This window comes from Amblyraja radiata, chromosome 8, assembly GCF_010909765.2.
Source record: "Amblyraja radiata isolate CabotCenter1 chromosome 8, sAmbRad1.1.pri, whole genome shotgun sequence".
NCBI lineage: Eukaryota > Metazoa > Chordata > Chondrichthyes > Rajiformes > Rajidae > Amblyraja > Amblyraja radiata.
The window spans coordinates 79,242,358-79,269,278 of record NC_045963.1 but is presented as its reverse complement, the minus strand read 5'-3'; the positions used below and the strand labels follow the sequence as shown (position 1 = coordinate 79,269,278).

At 46.8% G+C, this 26,921-nt stretch overlaps 2 protein-coding genes across 4 annotated transcripts in view; one reads left to right on the top strand and one right to left on the bottom strand.

Annotated features, from left to right (window-relative positions):
• LOC116976427 (WD repeat containing planar cell polarity effector) overlaps positions 1–5,472 on the top strand; it is a 133,329-nt gene extending 127,857 nt beyond the window's left edge. The window contains exon 19 of one of the 2 annotated variants that reach the window (XM_033026311.1): positions 3,279–5,472. In XM_033026311.1, the coding sequence (XP_032882202.1) occupies positions 3,279–3,329 (51 nt within the window). In that variant the 3' untranslated portion in view covers positions 3,330–5,472. The remainder of the gene's footprint in view (positions 1–3,278) is intronic. The other variant, XM_033026312.1, reaches the window with a different exon arrangement.
• A 15,099-nt stretch (positions 5,473–20,571) lies between these two features.
• Positions 20,572–26,212, bottom strand: otx1 (orthodenticle homeobox 1). 2 transcript variants are annotated; one of them, XM_033026309.1, is made up of 5 exons: positions 26,085–26,212; positions 25,154–25,197; positions 23,209–23,386; positions 22,866–23,017; positions 20,572–21,702 (listed from the first exon to the last, which is right to left on the bottom strand). In XM_033026309.1, exons 3-5 carry the CDS (start codon positions 23,303–23,305, stop codon positions 21,085–21,087), a joined length of 867 nt encoding a protein of 288 aa, XP_032882200.1. In that variant the 5' UTR covers positions 23,306–23,386; positions 25,154–25,197; positions 26,085–26,212; the 3' UTR covers positions 20,572–21,084. The 2 variants fall into 2 exon arrangements, with proteins under 2 accessions (XP_032882200.1, XP_032882201.1); XM_033026310.1 differs by lacking the exon at positions 26,085–26,212 and adding an exon at positions 25,395–25,674.
• Between the last annotated feature and the right edge of the window lie 709 nt (positions 26,213–26,921).

Sequence of the window (26,921 nt, the reverse complement as noted above, 5' to 3'; positions counted from 1 at the left end):
TTTCTCCAGCTTTTTTGTGTACCTTCGATTTTCCAGCATCTGCAGTTCCTTCTTAAACACAGTATTCAAGTGTCAGAAAAACTCTTTCCCAAGTGGCCCCAGCAAATGTAGGCAATAGTGGAGTGGATCTCTCAGCGTATGTCCATGGTTACATAAGCAACCTGTAGAATACAAGGACATGGAACCCAGTGTGTCGGAAGGAACTGCAGATGCTGGTTTACACTGAAGATAGACACAAAAGGCTGGAGTACCTCAGCGGGTCAGGCAGCATCTCTGGGAAAACGGAATGGGCGACGAAAAGGAATTGGATCGAATCTGAAGGATCTCGACCCAAAACGTCACCTATTCCTTTTCTCCGGAGATGCTGCATGACCAGTGTAGAAATGCTAATTGGAGACAGAAAAATTGCAGGCACTGGAATCTGAGCAAACAGCATAATGCTGGAGCTTAACAAGGTTAATTCCGGGATGGCGGGACTCATATGCTGGGAGAATGGAGCAGCTGGGCTTGTATACTCTGGAGTTTAGAAGAATGAGAGGGGATCTTATTGAAACATATAAGATTATTAATGGTATGAACACGCTAGAGGGTGGGCAACCTTGTTCTGCCAAGGGGGAGGGACGCTCGTCTGTGAGCGGATGGCGGACCATATCTATCAAGTGTACACACGGATCCCACCCCCATCCCGCTCCGGATGGCAGGCATCAAATCACGTGTTCACATAGATCCCGCCCCTTCGTGGACACCACCTGGAGCACTGAGCTCAAATATCACACACACTCGCCCCCGGCCTACTGATCCTGACAGTGAAGCCCACACACAGAAGGTGCGGGCGGCCGTGCCGGCAGCTTTGCGCAGGATGCCGTACAGCCAGAGCTCGGCGCTTAGCCATTGCAGCCTCCTTGCGTCCTTGCATCCTTGCGTCACCTCGCCTGGGTCCGGGAGGAGGAGCCCGGCCTCACGGAAGGCGATGGGCAGCATTTTTTCAGTGTTTCACCCGACCCTTGGTCCGAAAATCACCTTCCAGGTACCGGAGGTAGAAAAAAATGCTGGATAAACTCACTCCAACATTCGGTTCTACCTTCGATTTTTCCAGCATCTGCAGTTCCTTCTTAAACATTCCAGGTACCGGAGATGACGGAAGTCTGTGGGCCGGATGATTTCGGTTTACAGGGCGGATTCGGCACGGGGGCCGTAGATTGCCGACCCCTGCGCTAGAGGCAGGAAACATGTTCCCGATATTGGGGGAGTCCAGAACCAGGGGCCACAGTTTAAGAATAAGGGGTAAACCATTTAGAACGGAGATGAGGAAACACTTTTTCCACACAGAGATTTGTGAGTCTGGAATTTTCTGCCTCAGAGGGCAGTGGAGGCCGGTTCTCTAGATACTTTCAAGAGAGAGCTAGATAGGGCTCTTAAAGATAGCGGAGTCAGGGGATATGGGGAGAAGACAGGAACGGGGTACTGATTGGGGATGATCAGCCATGATCACATTGAATGGCGGTGCTGGCTCAAAGGGCCGAATGGTCTACTCCTGCACCTATTGTCTATTGGAACTGTGGAGAGAAATGTATGTCAGTCTGAAGAAAGGTCCCGAACCAAAGCATCCTCTGGCCATTTGCTCTCCTGAAGCTGCCTGGCCAGATGAACACTTAATTTTCTGCACATAAATGCTGAGCATTATATAGACCAAGTCCCGTAGACAAGTCTGAACAATAGGGATCACATACAGGGAGCAATGTGTAAGAAAGAACTGCAGATGCTGGGTTAAATTGAAGGTAGACACAAACTGCTGAAGTAACTTAGCGGGACAGGCAGCATCTCTGGAGAGAAGGAATGGGCGACGTTTTGGGTCGAGACCCTTCTTCCGACTAATGTTAGGGGAGGGGGCGTGACAAAGATAGAATGGAGTCGGAGACAGTAAGACTAGTGGGAGAGCTGGGAAGGGGGATGGGATGGAGAGAGAAAGCAAGGGCTGTCTGAAGTTTGAGAAGTCAATGTTCATACTGCTGGGCTGTAAGCTGCCCAAGTGAAATATGAGGAGCTGCCCCTCCAATTTGGGCTGGGACTGACAATGGAGGAGGCCCAGGACGGAAAGGTCAGATTGGGAGGGGGAGTTGAAGTGCTGGGCCACCAGGAGATCTGAGATTAAGGCGGACTGAGCGGTGGTGTTCAGCGAAACGATCGCCGAGCCTGCGCTTGGTCTCACCGATGTACAGGAGTCCACACCTGGAACAGCGGATACAGTAGATGAGGATGGAGGAGGTGCGTGAACCTCTGCCTCACCTGGAAAGGGTCCTTGGATGGAGTCGAGGGGGGAGGTAAAGGGACAACAGTTGCATTTCCTACAATTGCAGGGGAACGTACCCGGGGTGGGGGTGGTTTGGGTGGGAAGGGACGAGTTGACCAGGGAGTTGCAGAGGGGACGGTCTCTGCGGAAAGCAGAAAGTGGTGGAGATGGGAAGATGTGGCCAGTAATGGGATCCCGCTGGAGGTGGCGAAAATGTTGGAGGATTATATGCTGTATGCAACGGCTGATGGGGTGGAAGGTGAGGACAAGGGGGGTTCTGTAGCGGATGCGTGAGAGAGCTCGGAATGAAGGTGAGAAGCCAGGCAAATTCTGTAGAGGCTTTAATGAGCACACACACTATTCTCCGCTTCACTGAGAGACTGAAAACTGGTCTCGCGCCAAAAATACCTGCTCTTATCTTCGTAGCTGGAAGCCGCCCCCGGACCTGTCCATCAAGTGCTGAGGGGGATGAACCAGGGAGTGGCCTACTCCCCAGGAACCAGCACAACTCTGGCCTTGTTGTGATGGGGGGGGGGAGGGGGAGCAAGAGCGGAGCTGTGGGATATTGAGGAGACTCGAGTGAGAGCCTCATCTATAATGGAAGAGGGGAACCCCTGTATCCTAAAGAATGAGGACATCTCCGATGCCCTGGTTTGGAACACCTCATCCTGGGTGCAGATGCGGCGTAAATGGAGGAATTAGAAGTAGGGGGTAGAGTCCTTACAGGAAGCAGGTTGGGAGGAAGTGTAGTCGAGATAGCTATGGGAGTCAGTAGGCACATATGGGAGCATGTGGGCACAGACATAGTGAGCAAGGAGCCTCTTCCAGTACTGACCTGAGCTACAACTCTAAAGAATAATTGACAATATTTGAACCACATAATTTTGTCTTCATTGGATTACAAACAAAAGAGGAATATGGATGTTACTGTGTGTTATTGTTCACTATATCTACGCTGGATGAATATCTATCAATACTTCCTTCACAGGAGCTTGGGCCCAGCGGCACCCTGAAGGTGGTACACTTCGGCCTGGTGTGAAGTGACATCAAACAATTGGTCATTACTTTAACGGATGAAGAAAAGCTTTAATTCTGTTGGTCTCGTCAAAGATATTTGAATGGTATAAAGAAACAAACAATGCAGAATGTATTTCCACAGTCCCAAACAAAGATCAAAATAAAACGTGTGATTTTTGTTTCTGAGGGATTAATGCTCGTAACTCCACTAAACCAGCCCCCCTTCATCCTACCTTCTTTCCCTATGAGTTACTTATTTCCTGTAACCCATTCTCCACCTTTATGTTATGTCATGATTCTACCCTTATTCTGAGCCTCCACTTGACTGCACTGCCTCACCCCTCTCAATGTGCCTCGTTTGCCAGCTCCACATCAGTGTCCCCGTCTTCCTCCAACTTACCTACTCTGTTCTTCTTCTTCTTTCGTGTGGAGTGCACAGCCTAAAGTTGTTGGACAACTTGTTCTATTTGATCTTCCGTTTGTCACGTCGAGTTGATTGCATTAGTCGAAACAGGGCGGACCGCGTGAAGGTTGCAATCTTCCACCCCACCTACTCTGTTTATCCCACGTCACGGTTCTGATCCACCATCTTGCTTTTCCCAAACAAACCTTCCATACAGTTTCAGCCCATCACCACTGATCAGGCCCGGCAGAGAGGACCCCCCTTAACCCTCAGCTGGGATTACCGCTCCCCATCACCCCACACACAACCAGTTTTGGCATCGTCCCCCATGCACAGATGAGCAGGAGCATACCGAGATCATTGGTAGCAAGGTGCATCACAGATCCCCAGAGGGGTGACTGGAGGAGGGATTGTACATTGTAAACAAGCCCAAGGCAGCTGAGGATGGACAAGGTGAGGATAGACGTGGAGCTGTGGACCACAACCTTTAGCCTCTGAGTCTGTGCTGACCAATAGACAATAGGTGCAGGAGTAAGCCATTCGGCCCTTCGAGCCAGCACCGCCATTCAATGTGATCACGGCTGATCATCCACAATCAGTACCCCGTTCCTGCCTTCTCCCCATATCCCCTGACTCCGCTATTTTTAAGAGCCCTATCTAGCTCTCTCTTGAAAGCATCCAGAGAACCTGCCTCCACCGCCCTCTGAGGCAGAGAATTCCACAGACTCACCACTCTCTGTGAGAAAAAGTGTTTCCTTGTCTCCGTTCTAAATGGCTTACCCCTTATTCTTAAACTGTGGCCCCTGGTTCTGGACTCCCCTAACATCGGGAACATGTTTCCAGCAAACGGCCATTTTATTCCCCCCCCCCCTCCTCCCGTACTCCACCACTCACTGACACCCACAGTGAACACAGGTTACTGGGGCAGCCGCTCCACTCCAGCAAAGGTTCGCTAACCATAAAAGTTGTTATTGTACAGCATTTTTTACCTGGCCATTTAACATTAAAAGTATTTTCATTCAAATTTAACGTTTAATGATGCAATTCAAAGCCCTTTTTTAATTGATTCACTTTAAAAAATATTTAACAACCCAAACATATTTAAAATAGTTTTTGCAGTTGTAGGTACCCATAAAATCAGAGGCTCTATGGACTTTAATTTCAATTCAGGTCATATTGAAATTCATCCCTTTTCTCATTACATTTGGGGATAGTGAGGAAAGTTTGTGGTGGGATATTGACTTTGTACACAACAAAACACAAGCTTTTATCTGCAAGAAGTACTTTTGTCCATTTCACTCATGGCTTGTGTTGAAGCTGATGATGGTCTATATGGGGGATTAATCTAGCATCAATCAGTGCTGTATAATCCTTCACGCATGGTATTTTTCTTTGCTTTGTACGTTAAGAGGATTAGAGTTTAGAATGCATAAATTGATGGTAAAAATTTACATGATCAAGATTGCTTCATTTCTTATGTTCATTCAGCCCCGATTAAAAATTTATAAGCAACTGGAAATATTTATACAACCTTCATTGTTTTTAAATGCAAATATCCTTATTTCTGGGATTGACTATTTTTGGAAACAGTGTCTATTAATGAATCAGTGCGTGATGCTATTAAACTTGTTGTTACATTGACATTTGTCATTTATCTCCATGCAATGCAGTGATTACATTGTTTTGTGGAAGCTAATGACAGATTTGATTGTACTGTGTCCAACAGCACACTATAACAGCTAAATAAATCTGACAGAGCAGACCCTGTTGCAGACTATTCTTCCTTTCCTTATTGCTTATCATTCAATCTGGTTTCTTCACCAAATATTGTGTTCATTCTTCACCCACCAAAACATGACCATGTCTTTATATTAGATTCCTAAACCCATCACTTTGGATCTCAGCTTCCTGTGTAAGTTTTCATCTTGGGGCCTTGTGAACCCTACGAAAGAGTCTCAGGATTGTACCATGTAGGGACAGGCCCTTCGGCCCATCGTGTCAATGCATACATTTACCTGCATTAATTCCGCATGCCTTTTCTGCCCTGCTCATTCAAGTACTCAGTAAGATGGCTCTTAAATGTCATTACTGTCCCTGTCTCCATCCCCTAGTGCAGATCATTGCAGATGCCAACTCGTATGTATGTCAAAAATGTACCCTCCAATTTCCTACAAACCTCCTCCCTCACCTTAAACTATCCCCTCCATTAGCCAGTCCTTGTTGCAATTGTCCAGCTAATCACCATCCCGCTATAACCATTCTTCCCCATCGACGACAGCACCCATTTTTATGTCATCTGCAAATGTACTTGCGTTGGTTGATATATCTCAGCCAGGACTCTCTACCCTCTGTGTCCTTGAATATATCTGATGGGGTGAAGGAAAGAACATTCCCGCCAACCTTTCCCCCACCACGCACAAGAAGCGACAAGACAGACACCATTGTATGCAGATGCCAAGACGTTTGTCCAGCTCTGGCTGTACAAATTCTAATCTTGTGTGTGGACTCAATAAGAAGAATATATCTGACGCAGGAGATTTATCTACTTTTATACATCTTAGGAGATCCAGTACTTCCTTGATTGTAAAACACACCATTCTCAAGCCATTTCCATTTCCTGTCCCAAGTTTCCTCATCTTCCTGTCTTTCTCCACACTACAAGCTGGAAAAATATTTATTGAAGATCTTGCCGATCTCCTGCAGCTCCATATGGAGATGTCCTCTTTGGTTTCTGAGGGGCCATCTTCACTCTCTATCATTTTTCCTCTTAATATATTTTTTAAATCTTTTTGGTTGGGCTGCATTTGGGGTATTGCATGCAGTTCTGGTCACCTCCTGACCAGAAGAATGTGGTGTACGAGAATGATGCCTGGATTCGGGGGGAGCTACAGGGAGCGGTTGAACAGACTTGGATTGTTTGCTATGGAATGCCAGACGTTGCGGGGAGACCTGATAGAGGTTTATAAAATGATAAGAGGCAGTGGGAACCTTTTCTGGAAGGCTGGCTCTAGAATCCAATTCTAGAGGGCAAAGCTTTAAGGTGAGAGGGCCAATGTTTAAAGGAGTCGCAGAGGACAGGTTTTATTTTTAAACACAAGTGGATATGAAAGGTTTAGAGGAATGTGGGACACACTCAGGCAGGTGAGACTAGCAAAGTTGAGGCACCTTGTTCAGCGTGGGCAAGCTGGAGAAAAGCACAAAGTTACAAGTGATGAGAAAGTCATCTTTGAACGATTTGAACCTTTGTGAAATATCTAACAGAGGATGCATGCGGTTGCAATTACGCAAAGAACAACTGTGGGAAGCTTTAGGTAAAAGATTTTCGAAGTCGTTTTTTTTAATAAAAGTGACCAAAAATAAATGTGACTTAGTTTATTCAGAATATGAACCTCAGAATCTCTCAAAGTTAAGAGAAAAATAACCGTGGGCGAGTATAACCAAACGTGAACAGAGTTAGAGAACTATGGTTATGTAAAAGAACAAACAATATTACAGGAGGAGTTAGGAAAGGACAAATCCATTCACTAGAGGGCAGCACAGCGGTAGAGTTGCTGCCTTACAGTGAATGCAGCGCCAGAGACCCGGGTTCCATCCTGGCTACGGGTTCTGTCTGTACGGAGTTCGTACGTTCTCCACGTGACCGTGTGGATTCTCTCAGAGATCTTCGGTTTCCTCCCACATAAAGACGTACAGTTATGTAGGTTAATTAGCAGGAGGCAGCTCGAATGTCGGCGAAACATCACTCCCTGACGAGCTCAATGCGTTTTACGCACGCTTTGATAGCGTGAACACTGATGTGCCTTCTCGAGCCCCCGTTCGCTGTGATGGCATTTCAGTCTCGGTCACAGAGGCCGACGTCAGAAAATCCTTCAGAGGGGTGGACCCCCGAAAAGCACCTGGACCTGATTGTATACCCGGTCGTGTTCTAAAAACCTGTGCGGACCAACTGGCTGTAGTTTTTACGGACATTTTCAACCTCTCACTTCTGAGGTCTGAGGTTCCCACCTGCTTTAAAAGGGCATCAATTATACCGGTGCCCAAGAAGAGCAAGGTGACGTGCCTCAATGACTATCGACCAGTGGCACTAACGTCGGTGGTGATGAAATGCTTTGAGAGGTTGATCATGGCGCAAATCAACTCCTACCTCGACAAAAACCTGGACCCACTGCAGTTCGCTTACCGCCACAACATATCAACGGTGGATGCGATCTCGCTGGCCCTCCACTCCGCTCTGGACCACTTGGACAACAAAAACTCATGTCAGGCTGTTATTCATTGATTACAGCTCGGCATTTAACACAATCATCCCCTCCAAGCTGGTTACCAAACTCGCAGACTGGGTCTCTGTGCATCCCTCTGCAATTGGATCCTCGACTTCCTCATCCACAGACCACAGACTGTTCATATTGGTGGAAATGTGTCAGCCTCGATAACAATCAGCACGGGAGCACCTCAAGGCTGCGTGCTCAGCCCCCTGCTGTACTCACTCTATACTCATGACTGCGTAGCCAGTCATAGTGCGAACTCCATCATCAAGTTCGCTGACGACACCACTGTTGTGGGATGTATCACTGATGGGGGACGAGTCAGAGTACAGAAGAGAGATCGACCGACTGACCAAATGGTGCCAGCACAATAACCTGGCCTTCAACACCAACAAAACCAAGGAACTGATTGTGGACTTTGGAAGGGGTAGGATGGGGACCCACAGTCCCGTTTATATCAACGGGTCGATGGTAGAGAGGGTCAAGAGCTTCAAATTCCTGGGCGTGCATATTTCTGAAGATCTCTCCTGGTCCGAGAACACTGATGCAATTATAAAGAAAGCTCATCAGCTCCTCTACTTCCTGAGAAGATTACGGAGAGTCGGTATGTCAAGGTGGACTCTAACTTCTACAGGTGCACAGTAGAGAGCATGCTGACCGATTGCATCGTGGCTTGGTTCGGCAACTTGAGCGCCAAGGAGCGGAAAAGACTACAAAAAGTAGTAAACACTGTCCAGTCCATCATCGGCTCTGACCTCCCTTCCATCGAGGGGATCTATCGCAGTCGTTGCCTCAAAAAGGCTGGCAGCATCATCAAAGATCCACACCATCCTGGCCACACACATCTCCCTGCTACCTTCAGGTAGAAGGTACAGGAGCCTGAAGACTGCAACGTCCAGGTTCAGAAATAGCTACTTCCCCACAGCCGTCAGGCTATTAAACTCAACTGAAACAAATCTCTGAACATTAATAGACCATTATCTGTTTATTTATTCATGTGTGTATATATTTATATAATGGTATATGGACACACTGATCTGTTCTGTATTCATGCCTACTATGTTCTGTTGTGCTGAAGCCAAGCAAGAATTTAATTGTCCTATCTGGGACACATGACAATAAACTATCTTGAATCTATTTCAGATTTCCAGAAAGTGTATTTTTTAAACTTTCATTTGTTCTTTAAGGACAGTGTAGCGAGTATAAGGTGGAAATAAATCTTCTCACAGTCTCAGTGGATCAAGCAGCAGGCAATTGAATTGAAGTAATCAAATCTGGAAGAATTTTAATTAATTAAAAATGAAAGAAATTGTGAAGTGGCAGATGAGTAAAAGCAAGGATGTAGTTAGTACACCAGTTTAGGACGGAGAAAGAGAGACACATCAAATTACAGACAGTGGTGAGCAGAAGAGCGGCAAGTGGCAGGTGAAATAGAGGAGGCAGCAGCTGGACTAAGAATCAGTCAGACACTGGAAAATACAGCCAAGGTTTTCTTTATAAATCACTAAAGCAGTGTTAAAAATGCCAAGCGTTTGGCCGTGCCTAAACAGGAGGGTTGGATTCCATTGTGAGGCTAGTGTTGAGATCCAGGTAACAGATTGGAGCTTGATGTTTCAGACCTCCCAAAGTGTAGCTGGAGGAAATCAAGTCTCAAACTCATTGAGGATTGCAAGATACTTTGATCAGTGACAAGATAAAGAAAGATAAGATTGGATATGCAGTTAGCTTATTCAAACTGTTTTAAATATGAAAGCTATTTATAGATCAGTTTCAATCTCCGCTAGTTAAACAGCCTGGAGGAAAGGGAATGGTGCAAAGAACAGGTGGGAATAGTGCCGTCCCATTAAACAGTAACTTGGCCCCAACATCCCACAAACAGAAGGGAAAAATAATAAATATCTATCTCGACAGCACAGTGTGTTAAGCATGGAGACTGAGGGTGCATTAGTCTCAGGCAAGTGCAGGCACATGGTCTATTTACAAAGGGAACAGTGATCTGTCATGGAGGTGGACACTTGGAACAACTAAGTTGAAAGTTTAATGGTATCAATAGTCCCGTGATCGGATGATATATAACAAAAGGCAAGTATAATCATTCTATTTATTCCAGATAGCAAAAGAATTTGAGTATAAGAGGAGGGAGGTTCTACTGCAGTTGTACAGGGTCTTGGTGAGACCACACCTGGAGTATTGCGTACAGTTTCGGTCTCCTAATCTGAGGAAAGACATTCTTGCCATAGAGGGAGTACAGAGAAGGTTCACCAGACTGATTCCTGGGATGGCAGGACTTTCATATGAAGAAAGACTGGATAGACTCGGTTTGTACTCGCTAGAATTTAGAAGATTGAGGGGGGATCTAATAGATCCCCTGCAACTCTCACCAACTTCTACACATGCACCATAGAAAGCATTTTATCAGGATAAATCACAGCACGGTTTGGGAACAGCTCCATCCACGACTGCAAGAAAATGCAGAGAATTGTGGATGCAGCCCAGACCATCACACAAACCAACCTCCCTTCCATTGACTCCATGCTGCCTTGGCAAAGCCAGCAGCATAATCAAGGACCATTCTCACCCCAGTCACTCCCTCTTCTCCCCTCTCATCAGACAAGAGGTACAGAAGTGTGAAAATGCACACCTCCAGATTCAGTTTCTCCCCAGCTGTTATCAGGCAACTGAACCATCCTACCACTACCAGAGAGCAGTCCTGCCTTTCCGAGATGCCCAGCGTACCGTTCTGTGACGCGGAGAGGCGCGTACTGTACAGGCTGCTCCTGCACACTCTCCACTTCCTCGCCCTCGTTTTTCGTCCAGACACACCCTGGCGGTCCGTGTTACCACCTGACGAGGGGAGCGGTTCCCAGTGGAGGTCTATCTACAAGGGAGTCCTCCCCCTTTACATCGGGGACCTGGGGTGGAGAGTGTTGCACAAAGCCGTGGCCTGTAATAGGTATTTGAGCCGGTTCACGGACTCTTCCCCTGCTTGTCATTTCTGCGGTGAGGAAGAGACCGTGTTCCACATGTACATAGAGTGTGAGAGGTTGCAGCCACTGTTCGAATACCTGAAAGGGCTGCTCCTCAAGTTTTGGCTACATTTTAGTCCAGCACTATTAATTTATGGGCACCCGGTGCAGAGGGGGAAGGATGGGAGGGAGGAGTGGGTCTCCCTGTCGGTCTGCTCCTGGGCCTGGCCAAGATGGCCATTCGCTGGTCCAGGCAGCGGGCAGTCGATGGCCTGCCTGCCCCTTTTACGGGGTTACGTCCGAGCTCGCGTGTCCCTAGAAAAGGAACACGCGGTGTCCATGGGGACTGTGGAGGCCTTCTGTGCACGCTGGTCACCACAGGAGGTTGAATATATTATCGATAAGAATGTTAATATTTTAATTTGATAATTTTGTTTAAGTGTTAAGAGGGAACACGTGGTGTCCATGGGGACTTTGGAGGCTGTGAGAGAAGGGAAACTGGTCGCTGTTGAAGGTCGAGTGTTTTGTTGATAAACGGAACACTCGACCTTCAACGGCCATTTCGTGGATCCAGTTGACGTTGACGTTATTAATTTGATGATCATTTGTTTGTAAACTGTCAGCATAGGCAGTCTTTGATTGTGTTAATACTCTATGTTTATTTTTATTTTTTGAATAAAAGTAGTTTCATAATTAAAAAAAAGAGAGCAGTCCTGAACTACATTCTACCTCACTGGTGACACTCGGACTATCTTTAGTCGGACTTCACTGGACTTTATCTTGCACTAAACATTATACCCTTTATCCCAAATTGAATTGTATTGTATTGTATTGTATTGTATCAGTACACTGTGGATGGCTTAATTGTAGTAATGTATTGTTTTTCTGCTGTCAGGTTAACACACAACAAAAGCTTTTCACTGTACCTCAGTACACGTGACAATAAACTAAACTATAACGTGAAGATCCTAAACAAAAGACTCCCTACCACAAAAAAATGGCATGGATATCTTGACTGTGTAGGAGGGAACTTTCCAAAATTGTGTACAGGAGCATCTTGTGGGAACTAGGAGAGGAAATGTCCCATGTTTACCTTGAGAAATGTTGGGATATATTGATATAAAAGTCCCGCTTGTTATACAAGCCCAATAATTGTTAATCAATGCGATTGCAAATGAAAGTCAGTTCAAAGTTAGGGTTAGTTACTGCAGCAATAGCAACTCCGTGTCAACAAACTAATGTGTACAAGTTTGCCCAATTAGGCAAAGGAATTGTAGCATTGGGCCAATTAAAAGTCTTTGTGTCATGTCTAAAAAAATAAATCACAGTGATTGTCAAGCAAAAATATAAATATTTAAGTTTGGCCAACTCGTTAAACACTCCTGTAGAATTAACATCAGCAAGATAACACGTTCTTTCAACTTGCTGCGAAACGACTGACAGAAGTGACAGCTCGACACCACAGGTGTGAAGAGATTAAGCAGATAGACGTGACCCAAGACAAACAAGGAGAAAATGAATTTCCTAAAATTAGAAACTTCCCTTTGATAAAGGAAACAATTTTCAACAAGTTGCGATGTTATCGCTTGTACCAAGCTCCGACAGAACATTTTGTGAAAGCATTAAGAATTCAAAAACTCCCATTTGACAGTGGAAGCATCAGCAACGGCAGTTCATTCAGGCAGGAGCTGCCGTGGTCCCTGGAGAAGTTGTAACCCTGAACTACTACGCAAACTTGGAAAACTTTAGGGAGGAGAGTTGCTAACTGAAACATTTAGATTTTGGAGTTCATGGCATTTCCACTGTTTCAAATGGAAGCTTGGGGCGAAATTACGCAGCATTTGGTGATTAGTTGAGTTTATTGTCATGTGTATCGAGGTACAGTGAAAAACATTACTATAATAAGTTAGGACTAAAAAACATGGCCAGGTTTTATGTTTGTCTTTAGTGCCTCCTCTACTGAGCAGGAGCATTGCTGGAAACTGCTCCTCCAGGTGGGAGATAGGACCAGCTTTCACGTGTCCACTGCTGACTCCAGCACTGCCTTTTGTACATAGAAACATAGGTGCAGGAGTAGGCCATTCGGCCCTTTGAGCCAGCACTGCCATTCAATATGGCTGAGCATGGCTGATCTAAAATCAGTACCCCATTCCTGCTTTCTCCCCATATCCATTGATTCCTTTAGCCCTTAGAGCTAAATCTAACTCTCGCTTGAAAATATCCAGTGAATCTGCCTCCACTGCCTCCTGCGGCAGAGAATTCCAGACTCTCAACTCTCTGGGTGAAGAAGTTTTTCCTCATCTCAGTCCTAAATGGCTCACCTTAGGGGTACCTTCTGCTCTCAACCCAGTTGATAATATTTAGTCTCCAACCATGTGCAATTTTACTCAAAGAATGAAGTCATAGGTTTTGTTTTCCCACCCACAACCAACTCCACGTCAGAATCCAAACCCACATTTCCAATTCTGTATTTTGGCCTCCTCAGCCCTGACTCCATCAGACTCCACACACGGCCAGTCTTGGTGAAATTAAGGGGTGCAAGAAATATGAAGGTACCAACCAAAATATGCTCAAAGACTCACGGTGCAGAAATGTGAAGGTACCAACTGGAACTTTGCCTGCCATGCTGATTTGCCGCCCACTGGTGAGAAATGGAGCTTTAACTTTTTTAATTGTAACTTCTCAGCATCTGAGGGTTGGTGGACATGGGACATGACACTATTTAACTGCAGGCGGCATGAATAAAATGGTTGCAATGTCAACACCAAACCAAGGAATGGGTCAGCAAGGGGCCAAGAACTGCAAGAGGTTTCCAAGAAATTTCCAAATGATATGTGACAGGGATTTCCCGTGGTCTACCTGTAACAATGTCAACAACAGTCAACTTGGCTTCAAGCTGGGGCTGGTCCATTGCTGTCGCTCAAAGCAAATCGGCATGTTTGACATTTTATAACTCGTGAAAATTCTTGCCTGAAGTGTTCGCGTCTCCACTTGGTAGCTATTGAAAACAGGATTTAATTTACTAAAAACCGCAGTATATTGAACAGCAGTTGCGTCAGCGAGTTGCTTTAAGTTGAAAATGTTCTCTCACTAATGAATAATTGTCAAGATGAGGCATTTAAATGTCCTCTCCCCACATATACTCCTTACCAACACATTGGCTTATTTCACACCAACCTTGAACTTGTAGCAGCAATGCTGACAGTTGGTGGGTGGACAACTTTCACTCATGCCCGGGTGATTTAAACTCATGTAATTATGGAATTTAAAAACATTCGTCTCAAAAAAGTTGATAATGAAAGTATGGGATTGCGGTAAAGAAAGTAGTTTGGTTCACTGATGTACAGTGGGGAAATCTGATCCCTACAGCTGGAGTTCATGGGGTGGGGGGAGACACACACCCATGTGACAGTGACCAAGTCCTCACTGACATCTTTAACATCCGACTGGGATGGGGTAAATAGCAAACATAAGACTGACTGTTCAGCACAAGAACAGGCTCAAAGCAAAACGTTACCAGGCAATTTAAAAGGTAAAACAATATTCAAATACAAATAATATTTTAATAGACTCATACAGTGTGGAAACAGATCCTTTGGCCCAACTTGCCCACGCCAACCAACATGCCCCTACCTGCTACACTAGTCCCGCCTGCCTGTGTTTGGTCCATATCCCTCTAAACCTATCCATATCCCTGTCCAAATATATATTTTAAATGTTGTGATAGCACTTGCCTCAACTACCTCCTCTGGCAGCTTGTTCCATACATCAACCATCCTTAGTGCAAAAAGGAAAGTTGCCCCTCATGTTCCTGCGAAATCTTTCCCCCCCCTCCCTCACCCCCCCCTCACCTTAAACCCATGTCCTCTCGTTCTTGATTTCCCCTACTCTGGGTAAAAGGCTCTAAATTGTGTTCAGTTCTAGGCACCATGTTATAGGAAAGATGTTGTCAAGGTGGAAAGGGTTCAGAGAAGATTTTCGAGGATGTTGCCAGGACTAGAGGATGTGAGCTACAGGAAGAGGTTGGGTAGGCTGGGTCTCTATTCCTTGGAGCGCAGGAGGATGAGGGGAGATCTTATAGAGGTGTACAAGATCATGAGTGGAATAAATTGGGTAGATGCACAGTCTCTTGCCCAGAGTAGGTGTACCAAGAACCAGAGGACATAGGTTTAAGGTGAAGGAGAAAAGATTTAATAGGAATATCTTTTTCACACAAAGAGTGGTGGATGTATAGAACAAGCTGCCACAGAGATAGTTGAGGCAGGGGCTATCCCAACATTTAACAAGCAGTTGGACAAGTACATGGATAGGACATGCTTGGAGAGATATGGTCCAAATGCAGGCAGGTGGGACTAGTGTAGCTGGGATAGACTCGGCTTGTACTGGCTAGAATTTAGAAGATTGAGGGGGGATCTTATAGAAACTTACAAAATTCTTAAGAGGTTGGACAGGCTAGATGCAGGAAGATTGTTCCCGATGTTGGGGAAGTCCAGAACAAAGGGTCACAGTTTAAGGATAAGGGGGAAGTCTTTTAGGACCGAGATGAGAAAAACATTTTTCACACAGAGAGTGGCGAATCTCTGGAATTCTCTGCCACAGAAGGTAGTTGAGGCCAGTTCATTGGCTATATTTAAGAGGGAGTTAGATGTGGCCCTTGTGGCTAAAGGGATCAGGGGGTATGGAGAGAAGGCAGGTACAGGATACTGAGTTGGATGATCAGCCATGATCATATTGAATGGCGGTGCAGGCTCGAAGGGCCGAATGGCCTCTACTCCTGCACCTATTGTCTATGTTTCTATGACATGTTGGCCGGTGTGGGCAAGTTGGGCTGAAGGGCCTGTTTCCACGCTGTATCACTGTGACTATATTCACCCTATCTATTCCTCTCATGATCGTATACATCTCTATAAGATCACCTCTCATCCTCCTGCTCTCCAAGGAATAAAGGACTGCAAAAATATAAGTTTAATTCAAAAGTTAATAAAAAATAATTTGCAGGCAGTTACTGTAGTGCAAGGCTTCACACCTCTGTGGCCCAAAGACATGTGGATTAACAACAATATAGACTTGTGTTGCAGAGAATAATGCATAAACAAACTGAATAAACAAGTGTTTAAGAAGGAACTGCAGATGCTGGAAAATCGAAGGTACACAAAAATGCTGGAGAAACTCAGCGGGTGCAGCAGCATCTATGGAGCGAAGGAAATAGGCAACGTTTCGGCCCGAAACCCGGAAGGAAATAGGCAACGTTTCGGCCCGAAACCCGGAAGGAAATAGGCAACGTTTCGGGCCGAAACCCTGAAGGAAATAGGCAACGTTTCGGGCCGAAACCCGGAAGGAAATAGGCAACGTTTCGGCCCGAAACCCGGAAGGAAATAGGCAACGTTTCGGGCCGAAACCCTGAAGGAAATAGGCAACGTTTCGGGCCGAAACCCTTCCGGGTTTCAGCCCGAAACGATGCCTATTTCCTTCGCTCCATAGATGCTGCTGCACCCGCTGAGTTTCTCCAGAATAAATAAGTTACTTCCACATTATGTTTCCACCTAAAGAGTGACGTGGTGAATAACTTGGAATAATTGATTCTCTGTGATATTCTGCATCAATTTACAGTTTCAACAAAGTATGCTAAATGCAAGATTCGAGTTGCATCTGATGAAGGGAGATTCTCAGCCAATTTGTTGTGCTCTGTGGCCGGCAGCCAATTAAAGTTCAAGGGACGGCAGCAACTCATGCATTGACAATTTAAAGAGTCTTCAGCTAAACACAAAGGAATGTTCTTGTGGGAGATCACCTTACCTCTGTTTGTTTACAGTAGCAACACCTATTGAAGGCTGCGCAGGGCAACAACAGGGCCGTGAGCATTTGTGCGTACATTTGTGTTTTAAAATAGGGCAAAACACTGATCAAGTACGTTACTGCGTTATGCAGTAGAATGGAGTAATGAAACGAGAAGCAGACAGACCAGTTCAACAAACCCGGGGCAGATAGATGTACATTAGGGCGTCTCATTTAAAACCATCCGCACCCTAAGATGCGGAAACATTCACCTCAGGAGTGAATGTTGCAATTCCTAAAACTACTAGAGCAAACGCTACCAGCTTGATTGGCCTTTGTTTTTGGCTGTGTTTCATGAATTCCGTGTGGGAGAACAGGGTTTGCTTTCCTTCCTCTGGGCAAGTATCTGGTGGACTGGCTGCAACATGCAGCTCTCTGAAGGGGAAGCGTGGAGAACGGTGCCAGAAACCAAACATGTTCCCGCCACAACTACCAAGTGAGCAAGTGCATAGATACCTTCTACACAAACCCTCGCGATTTCCCTCCCCTCAACATACCTAATATCGGATGAAGATGACACAAACACAACTACAGGTGTTGGGTTACAAAAACAAAAAAGACAAAGTGCTGGAGTAACTCAGAGGGGTAGGCAGCATCTCTGGAGAACGTATTTAGGTGACGTTTTGGGTCGGGACCCTTCGTCGGACTGATTGTGGAGGTGGGAGGACAAAGCCTAGTGAGTTAGAGGCAGCATCCCGAAATGCAATTTGTACTTGCTTCTCGTTGTTTCATATTAAACCCGCTCACTATTCACCACAACAGCCTGTATTATCAACGCGTCATTATCTCTTTCTTACACCAGCTCGAAGTGATGTGAAAACTGAAATTATATTGTTAATAAACTAGCCAAGTTGGCCAAGACTTTCACAAGAGTCCGCGTTACAACCGCCTGGCACATTATCGTCGAATCACTCCAGTTTGTAATTGAAACACTTGTACTGATTTCCATCGTTACAAAGAACATCTTCATTCCAGCGATGTTGTTAAAATGATAACTACGACGGAACTACAACAGAACAAGATAGTTCATGTGTTTAAGAAGGAACTGCAGATGCTGGAAAATCGAAGGTACACAAAAAGCTGGAGAAACTCAGCGGGTGCAGCAGCATCTATGGAGCGAAGGAAATAGGCGACGTTTCGGGCCGAAATCCTTCTTCAGACTGATGTGATCAGATGCAAAGTAGTTATCAAGTATTGGAAACAAAACTAACAACGACTCCTTCGATTCGCTCAAAGGGTCGATAAGCAAGTTTACTTATATAATTGTTGAGAAAAACACCAAACTACATTTGCGATCCGTGTTCTGCCTGCAGGTATAACAGACAGACAGAAAACCAGCCTCTTGAAGTGTCTTTTTTTGTTACATTTCACACATGTAAATTGTACATTCCGTAAGAAATCAAATGTTCGCCATGAAACTATACCTGGCTCAGCACAAGGCCGCGCACAGACTTTGCAAACACGGGGAATCTGGGCACTTGGATCCAGATTTTGTACAAGTGGGATTATGGGATTTATTCATCGGACAAAACTGCCATCAATTCTAACAACTAAACAATGCGCATTAAAACCAGGCGTTTAACAAATCAGGACCAAACACAAAGTGCTGGAGGAACTCAACAATTCAGGCAGCATCTGTGGAGAGAATGGACAGACGACATTTCGAGTCCGGCCGCCTCTTCCGCCTGGTGGGGTGTGGAGTAAAGAGGTGGGTGGGGGCGGGAGAAAGGCTGGCGAGTGATGGGTGGATACAGGCGAGTGACAACGGCTGGAAGTGAAAAGAATGTCAGATAAAGAGAGGAGTGAATGGAGCGAGGGGCATGGAAATGGGGAACTTTAGGGAAGGGTGGGAATTGGAGATTTCAATGTTCATAGAGAAACATAGAAAAATAGGTGCAGGAGTAGGCCATTGGGCCATTCGAGCCAGCACCGCCATTCAATATGATCATGGCTGAGTTTGGCTATGAGCTTCCCAAGCTGAATACTCCATTTTCCACTGCGCAATGGAAGAGACTCAGGACATAGAGGTCAGAATGGAAAGGGGAGTTAAAATGGTTAGCAACTGGGAGATAGATTCAGCAGGCCCTGGTGAACAGAGTGTGAGCGTTTGTCGAAACAGTGGCTTGGTTTGGCCGAGGCCACATCGGGAACAACGGATGCAGTAAATGAGGTTAGAGGAGATGCCTGTGAACCTCTGCCTCGCCTGGAAGTGGGTCAAGAGAGGAGGTATATGGGCAGGTGTTGCATCTCCTGCGGTTGCAGGGGAAGGTACCTGGGGAGGGGGTGGTTTTGGTGGGAAGGGATGAGTTAACCAGGGAGTTGCGGAGGGTGCGGTCTCTTGGGAAAGAGGTGGCAAGATGCGACTGGAAGCGCGATCACTTTGAAGGTGACGGAAAAGTCGGAGAAAAATAACTAAACATATTTCACAAATTCTAGTGCAAACTCAGAAGTTGCCGTTCAAAAAAAAATCCTTAAACTGCCTTCTAATATCCACTTGGCAATTTCAAAAATGTAATGGGTCTACTAAATATAATAAACCCGTTTTGTTTTAAGTTTTCACCAGTCTAAATGATACCCCAAATAGGAATTAATATTCAGTAAAATTGTACTTTCAAGATTGAAAAAGGAATCGGTGGAAAAATAAGCCCCCGCCCGCATTGAGGTCAAACAATGAGAATATTGTGCTCAGCAGAGGGGAGAGATTGCAACAGATACCATTCAAACCACTAAATTATTCCAGATTCGCCAACCCAATATTAAAAGTGAACATTAGAAATCATTCGACTATTGCCGGCGGTTTGACATTCATTGCAAGAAAAGTTACATCAGAGTTACAAAAGTTTGTGGAAACGAATAATTTGTAATGAATAAACAATTCAGTCCCCATTCACCCCGAACCCTTCTCGTTCTCCGTGGCTTCAAATTAAGAAGTTTCTTTGACAGATCCTGACCTGCTGGCGGGAGGAGATCTTTCACACGGCGGCCGTTGGCAATATTAACGGAAGCTTTAAAATCAACCCGAGACAGCCGGCGCTAACGTGTGATAAACACGAGGCCATCAAACGTTGATCAAATGTCAGGAAAGGAGATGAACACTGAACACAAGCGCCTAAAGGATTTATACATAATCTAAATTTGGCTGGTGATGTTAGTGTAAACGTTGTATTCAACAACTTGGATAAACACTCATTCATCGACATCTAAACAACATCAGGAGCGCAGAGTCCGAATAAGGATGAGCGAAATCCCAGCCCATTTAAACCATTGCCGCCAATCCACAGAGTTTTTGTTGCAGTTTATGGTCTTGTTGATTAATTTGGATCCCGCGCTAAAACCAAACCTCACTCGATGCTAAATATTCCCCAGTTGGCGTTAATACCCGGGATGAGTGAAGTGGAGATTTAACGGAGAAACTGCCAAATGTGTCAGTAACGCGTCTGAAGCGGCGGCACAAACCACCACTTTAAGTGTCTCTAAACTCTAAGCCACAGACTTCACCCGAGCCCAGTTATTCACGATCTGCCCGCGGTTTCGTTAACTCCTTTATGTTGGGACCTCGTGAACGGGCCACGAGTCCATGGAGCTGGTTTAGCGGCGCCACATCGACCTCAGCTAATCCGGGCAACAGGCGACTGATCCGGATTCGATCCGCATTCGGGGGATCCGTGCGAAGTCGGTTTGCGCTTCAAGGGCCTGTCCCACCAGCACGCGGCGAGCGCGACCACCGACCATTGCGTCTATTCCACATGAACTACATCAGAAACCGGCTCTTTGATAAAACAACGCACACACGGGTTCTCCGCAATTGAGTTTAATTATATATAATGCCTTAAATACTTTCAACACTGCATTTGATGGGAAAGAACCAATTCGCAAAATAACCTCATTTAGCGACAAAAACCAGCGCGAACATAATTGACACAAAGTGCCCTCAGTCGCGCAAATATCTACACGTCAAGTGGCCAAAACATCCACATAATTCACACGGGGCAAAATGCAAAGTAAATGTCGAGTACGTTTATTTAGAGTCGTGTTAAATGTGAACGGATCCCACGAGATACAGAGAGGCAGCGACTGACACAACCTCCAGGCTCCGAGTTTGAAACTGTCCCCATGGGTCTGGCTGGAGGTTGGTGGCCGGAACTAGACAGAGGTTTCTGTTCATTATTTGATGCCTTTTCAAAGTCGAAACACATACATCAGCACTCAATGTCCAATAGACACCACGTTGATTGTCAATTAAAGCGGCCCGAGCGGGAGCCGGAGAAAAGCAACAAGTTTTTAAATAGTTTGCGGGTAAATGCAGACTTATAAGACTTGAAACTTCCAGGACGCGGCCTGTTCTTTGTAATCCAGGCAGTCAGGCGCGTTGAAGTTGAGTTTCCAGGACGCGCTTTGCTCTTTGTAATCCAGGCAGTCGGGCGAGTTAAAGGCGGCGTATCCCTGGTGATGGTGGGCGGCTGCTTGTCCCAGTGGGTGCCCGGACATGGTGTGGGCACCCATGGGTGCGGCCAGCTGGTGCGGGTGGTGCGTGTGCATGGGCGCCAGGTACGAGCTGCAGTCCACGCCGCTGAAGTAGGGAGACGAGGCGGGGTATCCCTGCGTGTAGGCGCCGCCCTGTCCATAAGCCACAGGGTAGCCGGCGGCTGACGAACGCTGCATACAAGAGCCACCGCCCGCCAGCGGCTCAGCGGCGCCCGGGGAGATGGAGGCCGGGCTCCAGATGGACGCGGGCGGGTTGAGGGCTGAGCTGGGGGCCGGGCCGGACACGGACGGGGCCGGAGGAGTGAACTGGCCGCTGCTCTCAGAGCCGCTGCTCTCCCGTGTCGGCGAACACTTCTTCTTGGGCGGCCGGGCCTTGGCGCCGCCGCCGCCGCCGCTCTGTTGCTGCTGCCGGCACTTGGCCCGTCTGTTCTTGAACCACACCTGTAGTCACCGGAGAGGAGCAGCTAGAGGTTACCGACACCGGCCCTGTCTCTGTTACACCCCCCCCCCCCCCTCCCCTCCCTCCCTCACCCGGCCCTGGACCAGTTAAACCCCATCCCCCCCCCCCCCCCCACCCCACCTCACCCCCCGACACCCAGTACCGGCCCGGTCCAGACCCGCATTAGCAGCGGCTGTAATTCCCAGTCTCTGTCCTCGCTCGCTTTAATTGGAATCAACGCGAGGAGACATCTGGGTCTTAATCTGGTGAACAGCTTGTGCTGCACAACATTGTCATTCAACTGTCCTCTCCTTTTAGCCGATTGTCATTCAGCAAGATCTTTGCACCGAAACACAGAAAAAATAGGTGCAGGAGTAGGCCATTCGGCCCTTCGAGCCAGCACCGCCATTCAATGCGATCATGGCTGATCATCCACAATCAGTACCCCGTTCCTGCCTTCTCCCCATATCCCCCGACTCCTTTAGCCCCAAGAGCTAAATCTAACTCGTGAAAACATCCAGTGAATTGGCCTCCACTGCCTTCTGCGACAGAGAATCCCACAGATTCACAACTCTCAGCCCATTCTTTCATCATAAATCAGTCCCGCCATCCCGGGAATTAACCTGGTGAACCTTCGCTACATTTCCCCAATAAATACACCTGTACGCGGAGTGTACATGTGAGTGGCCGCTGGATAATATCCCCCCCTAGGTTAAAGTTCCTGGTCCACGAGTTACCGATTACTTCCCAACTAGAAATCTGTTTCTGAAACTCATTGCGGTGGGTTTAAAAAAAAATTCTGGTCAATTTACAACCACGGAACCAAGATTACAGGTCGGTATGAAATGTAATCAGGTTACCGAGAGCGCGGGACATGAAGTGACTTTGAAAACAATTCAGTCGCCAAATGAAATCGCCGTAAATCTAATAGTCGAGGAGGATTTAAAATAATCCAACTATCGAATGTACAAGAGCGGCTCACATCCACAAACACTTACACTCGGTGCCGGGATCTGAGATTAAATGTTACAACCGGCCGCAGGTTCAAAAACACCGTGTCCAACTAAATCCACTGCAGTTGTGAACGCGGGCCGTCTCCACACTGGCAACTGCAGTTGTCACAGCGGTTACTGGTGCAACTTCATTCTCTCCGCGTTAACCTCACCTGGACTCGCGACTCGGGCAGGTTAATTTTTAACGCCACTTCTTCTCTCATGAAGATGTCGGGGTATCGAGTTTTAGCGAAGAGCGACTCTAACACGTCGAGCTGGGAGCGGGTGAAGGTGGTCCGTTCTCGCCGCTGTTTCCTCGGCGTGGCTACAAGTGGTTGGAAGGGGGACAAGTTGAAACTTCCAGAGTCATTCTGAAACTTTCCCCCAGTCAGTCACCAGCCCCTTATAGGAAAATCACCCAACTCAACCCAGCAAATCCCGCCGTTCAAAAACTAGATATCTACGATTCAAACACTAAACCACATTCACGTTCCCGAGTTCAGTAACTTTTCTCACCTGGATACCCTACAGAGGTGTGCAGAAGGTCCATGCCCGAAGCGCTCAGCCCGAGGCCGCTCATGCCGTAGGGAGGTTGTTTGAGATATGACATCATGCTAAAAACACTGCTCTTCAAATCTTCAAATCTTCAGTTGTGGAAATGTCCAAACGCGAGGCCGGGCTGCGCTCCCGTTCACTGCGAGAAAACCAGAGATTTATTCAACATTTCCCCTCCAAGGCCGGTCGTGGCCGCATGAAACAATTTAACACATTTATTCCGAAACTCGTGGTAGCAGCTCAGGTGATTTAACGTTTAATTTCGCGGCCTCTATACTGGAAACCGGCAAATTACCAAAACACCAGCGGCATCTGGTAACATTCTCCCGGAAACCTTCTCTAAAATTCCGCGAATATTCCTCAACTAAAGACCAGCAGCTTCCGCGCCGAGATTTTATCTTAAGGGCTTCCGCATATTGGACACAAATCAGTTGTGGATTCAAAATTAACGACTTTGGGGAAAGTTAAAATCGTTCAATGGTGACGCTTCTCGCAAAACTGTTGTCCCGAGTTGCCCAAACTAATGTATATTTAACTGCGACCATTGAAACATTTAACGTCTCTCTGGCCTGATCACGTACCTCGCGGCCCAAAAAATAAAATTCAATTCATTAATTGTTTTAGTTTGAAGTGAAATTTTACACCGAACAGCCGCCAACTTCTGTACAAATATTCCCCACAAATGGGCGTTAGTTCTGGCGACTAAAGGAATCTTGGGGTGATTATTGCAGAATTGTCCCGACCAACTAATTAGATAATTCCTGTTAATTACAGGAGTTTGTTCCTCCGCTTCAGTGCCCGATATCCTTAAAATGTCCTAAAATAATTTATTTTTTCAAACCCGACATACGTTTTGTAAAATTGAGAATTATACTTTGGGAGAAATTAAAGAGCATATTTTAAACTAGAGACAGTACATTAGACAGAAGAGTTGTCACTGAGAAGGTTTATATTCACACTTGCATTCTAGTGCTCCAGCTTTTAGTGACAAGCTTTTCTCGAGAGATCTGGATAAATCTACCAGCTCGTTTAAAGGCGAACACTGGGTACAAACTCAATTACAAAGCAGATTAGTCCTCGGGGAAGACACTAAAAAATAAATAAGTGTCGCTTCGAGAACAAAAACAATTGTTTACTCCGATTTCGATCAAACCGACTTTTTGCAAGAAATATTAAACGAAGCATTTAACCGTTTAAACCTCGCTTTTAATCAAATGTTAATCACACTATAGACCGACGTCTCCAAACAACTCGTTTCCCTCTCAACACCAACCTAAAAGGTTTCTAATTAAAGAAACAATTAGATCAAACTGAATATTCAGCGCGGGCATTTTAATCGAACACTCAAAACTGGGCCGATAACATCAGAGGATTGCAGAGAAAATTATCCGCAGCTGAAATTACAGCGATTCGCAAACAGGGTCCTAAACCAAATGTTTCACCTCCACGGGTCCCAGATAAACCCCTGTTCCCATTTAAAAGGCGATAGCTGTGTGCAAATGAAGTCAATTACAATTTAGATTAGACCTCGGGGGAGTCAATTTGAAGGCAAACCTTATCAGTAAAATAAATTAACAAAACCCGTAAACACGCCTCTCCAATTAGCCAGTAAGTGGATTCCAGTTTTTTATTCGACCCTCGGTCCTGCAATTGTTACATTTTCGAAAGAGAAAAATAAATAAAATGAGAAGATTTTAGATGAGATTCTATGTTTCTAAACTCCGGGAGCTGTTGGCTGGGCTTATTCTGTCACAAAGTAAAATTCAAAGCCCGACCTAAAGTGTAACCAAACGCCAGCGACAAGGCCCTCCGCGCCCGAGTAACCTGAACAAGTTGAGCCGAGTTTAGAAGCTGCGGAAAAAGTGCAGAGTGTTTGCCGGGAACCCGCACTCACTCACTCACTCACCTGCGGCCGGCGCTGGCTGGGACGCGGCTACACCTCGGGCCGGTCTGCAATAGAACAGGAACAAGTTAGGAGGGGGAGGAACGGCCGAAGAGTCAGACAGGAGTGGAGTAGAGGGAGCAGTGGTCGGGCGAGTCCGGGCCGTGGGTGGGCGAGAACCGGGCTGGTCTTCGGCTGCGGCCCCCGAGTGAGTGGGTGCTGGCGGCGGGTGAATGAATGCGGGCTCCGGGCAGGGGCCACTCACCGCTCTAGATGAAGCGGCGCTGCCTTATTGGGCCGGGCTGGGTTGTGTTGATCTCGGGCTGGTGGCTATGAAATGAGCGAGTGGCGGGATGGGGCCACTCACCGCCTCTATGTGAAGAGGCAGCAGCACCTGGCTGGACTGGTCTGGTCTCTGGGCGAGTGTTGCACTGGGCTGGTGGTGGTGACTCTGCGCTGGGCCAGGCTGTGCTGGGCTGGGCTGGCCGTGTCTCTGGAGAAGTGTTGGAGTTGGGTTGGGTTGATATCTGGGCTGGAGTCTCGGGCCGGGCCGGGCTAGAGGTTGGACTGATCTCTGGACCGGGCTGGACTGGTGGATGAGTCTCTGGGCTGGAGATGTCTATGGCTCTGGAGCGAGTGCCGGGCTGGAGTCTCTGGGCCGGGCCGGGCTGGGCTGGAGGTGGAGGAGTCTCTGGGCTGGAGGAGACTCTGTGCTGGTGGTGGAGTCTCTGGGCCGGGCTGGGCTGGTGGAGGAGGAGGTGACTCTGGGCTGGAGGTGTCTGTGGCTCTGGGCTGGGCAGGAGGTGTCTGTAGCTCTGGCTGTGGAGCGAGTGCCGGGCTGGGCTGATCCCTAGGCTGGTGGTGGAGTCTCTGGGCCGGGCCGGGCTGGTGGAGGTGTCTCTGGGCTGGAGGTGTCTCTGGCTGTGGAGCGAGTGCCGGGCTGGGGCCAACTCACCGCCTTCCCGCTTCTATGTGAAGCCTCAGCCTGGCGGAACCACCTGACGTCGGGCCGGACAAGCCAATCACCTGCCGCCTTGCCCCGCTGACGCCGCGCACTACTTTCTATGCGGAAGGATATTACCGTGGATGCGGTGAAGCGGTCAACGCCCCCAATGGCCAAAACCCGGCTCCCGGCGAGTTGGGGAAAGGGTGGCGGGTTCGAGTCGCCGCTCCGCCACAGACAGGCAACTGCAAAGTTTACAGCCGGTGAAGAGATATTTTGCAGTTCATCAGCAGCGTGGTTTATCCAGAGAAATGTGTGTAATTAATGTAAACAGATCTGGAACTGGGTGCAAAATAATTCCAGTTAAATAAACATGCAGAAGCCGCAAGTTCGTTGTGAAATTAATTTATTACAAACACCACAGAAAGAGTCTTGATACCCGCTGAGAGATCCGCATCCGGTGCAATTAAATATTCCTTCAAACTGAATTATAAACTTATCTTAAACTTATCTTAGTTTTAAACGAATTTTATCAACAAATAAAAATACAGTTTTTATATGTGCGACATTTCCTAACGATTAACAGCAGATGAGATTAAATATGTTTTGATTCCTTGTCGCAAAGTTCGAGTCCGACTTGCAAAATAATTACCGAAAGAAATTTGTGTTGAGTTTTTTGGTTTTTGTTTGAATTTGCACGTTCTCATGAATATTGATGACGGCCTAATCCCCACTTAGAATTACATTTCGGAATAGTCAGTGTAAAGTTTAATGGGACTGCCTTTAATCGAAATCTCAAAAGAAAAAATACGCCATCGCGGAAAATAAATGATTTGGACAAGTACCGTC

Coding starts and splice junctions, on each gene's coding strand:
- otx1 (XM_033026309.1), bottom strand. CDS start 23,305: ATGATGTCATATCTCAAACAACCTCCCTACGGCATGAGCGGCCTCGGG. Junction 23,018..23,208: donor CACCTCTGTAGGGTATCCAG/GTGAGAAAAGTT, acceptor AACCACTTGTAG/CCACGCCGAGGAAACAGCGG. Junction 21,703..22,865: donor TGCCCGAGTCGCGAGTCCAG/GTGAGGTTAACG, acceptor CGGTGACTACAG/GTGTGGTTCAAGAACAGACG.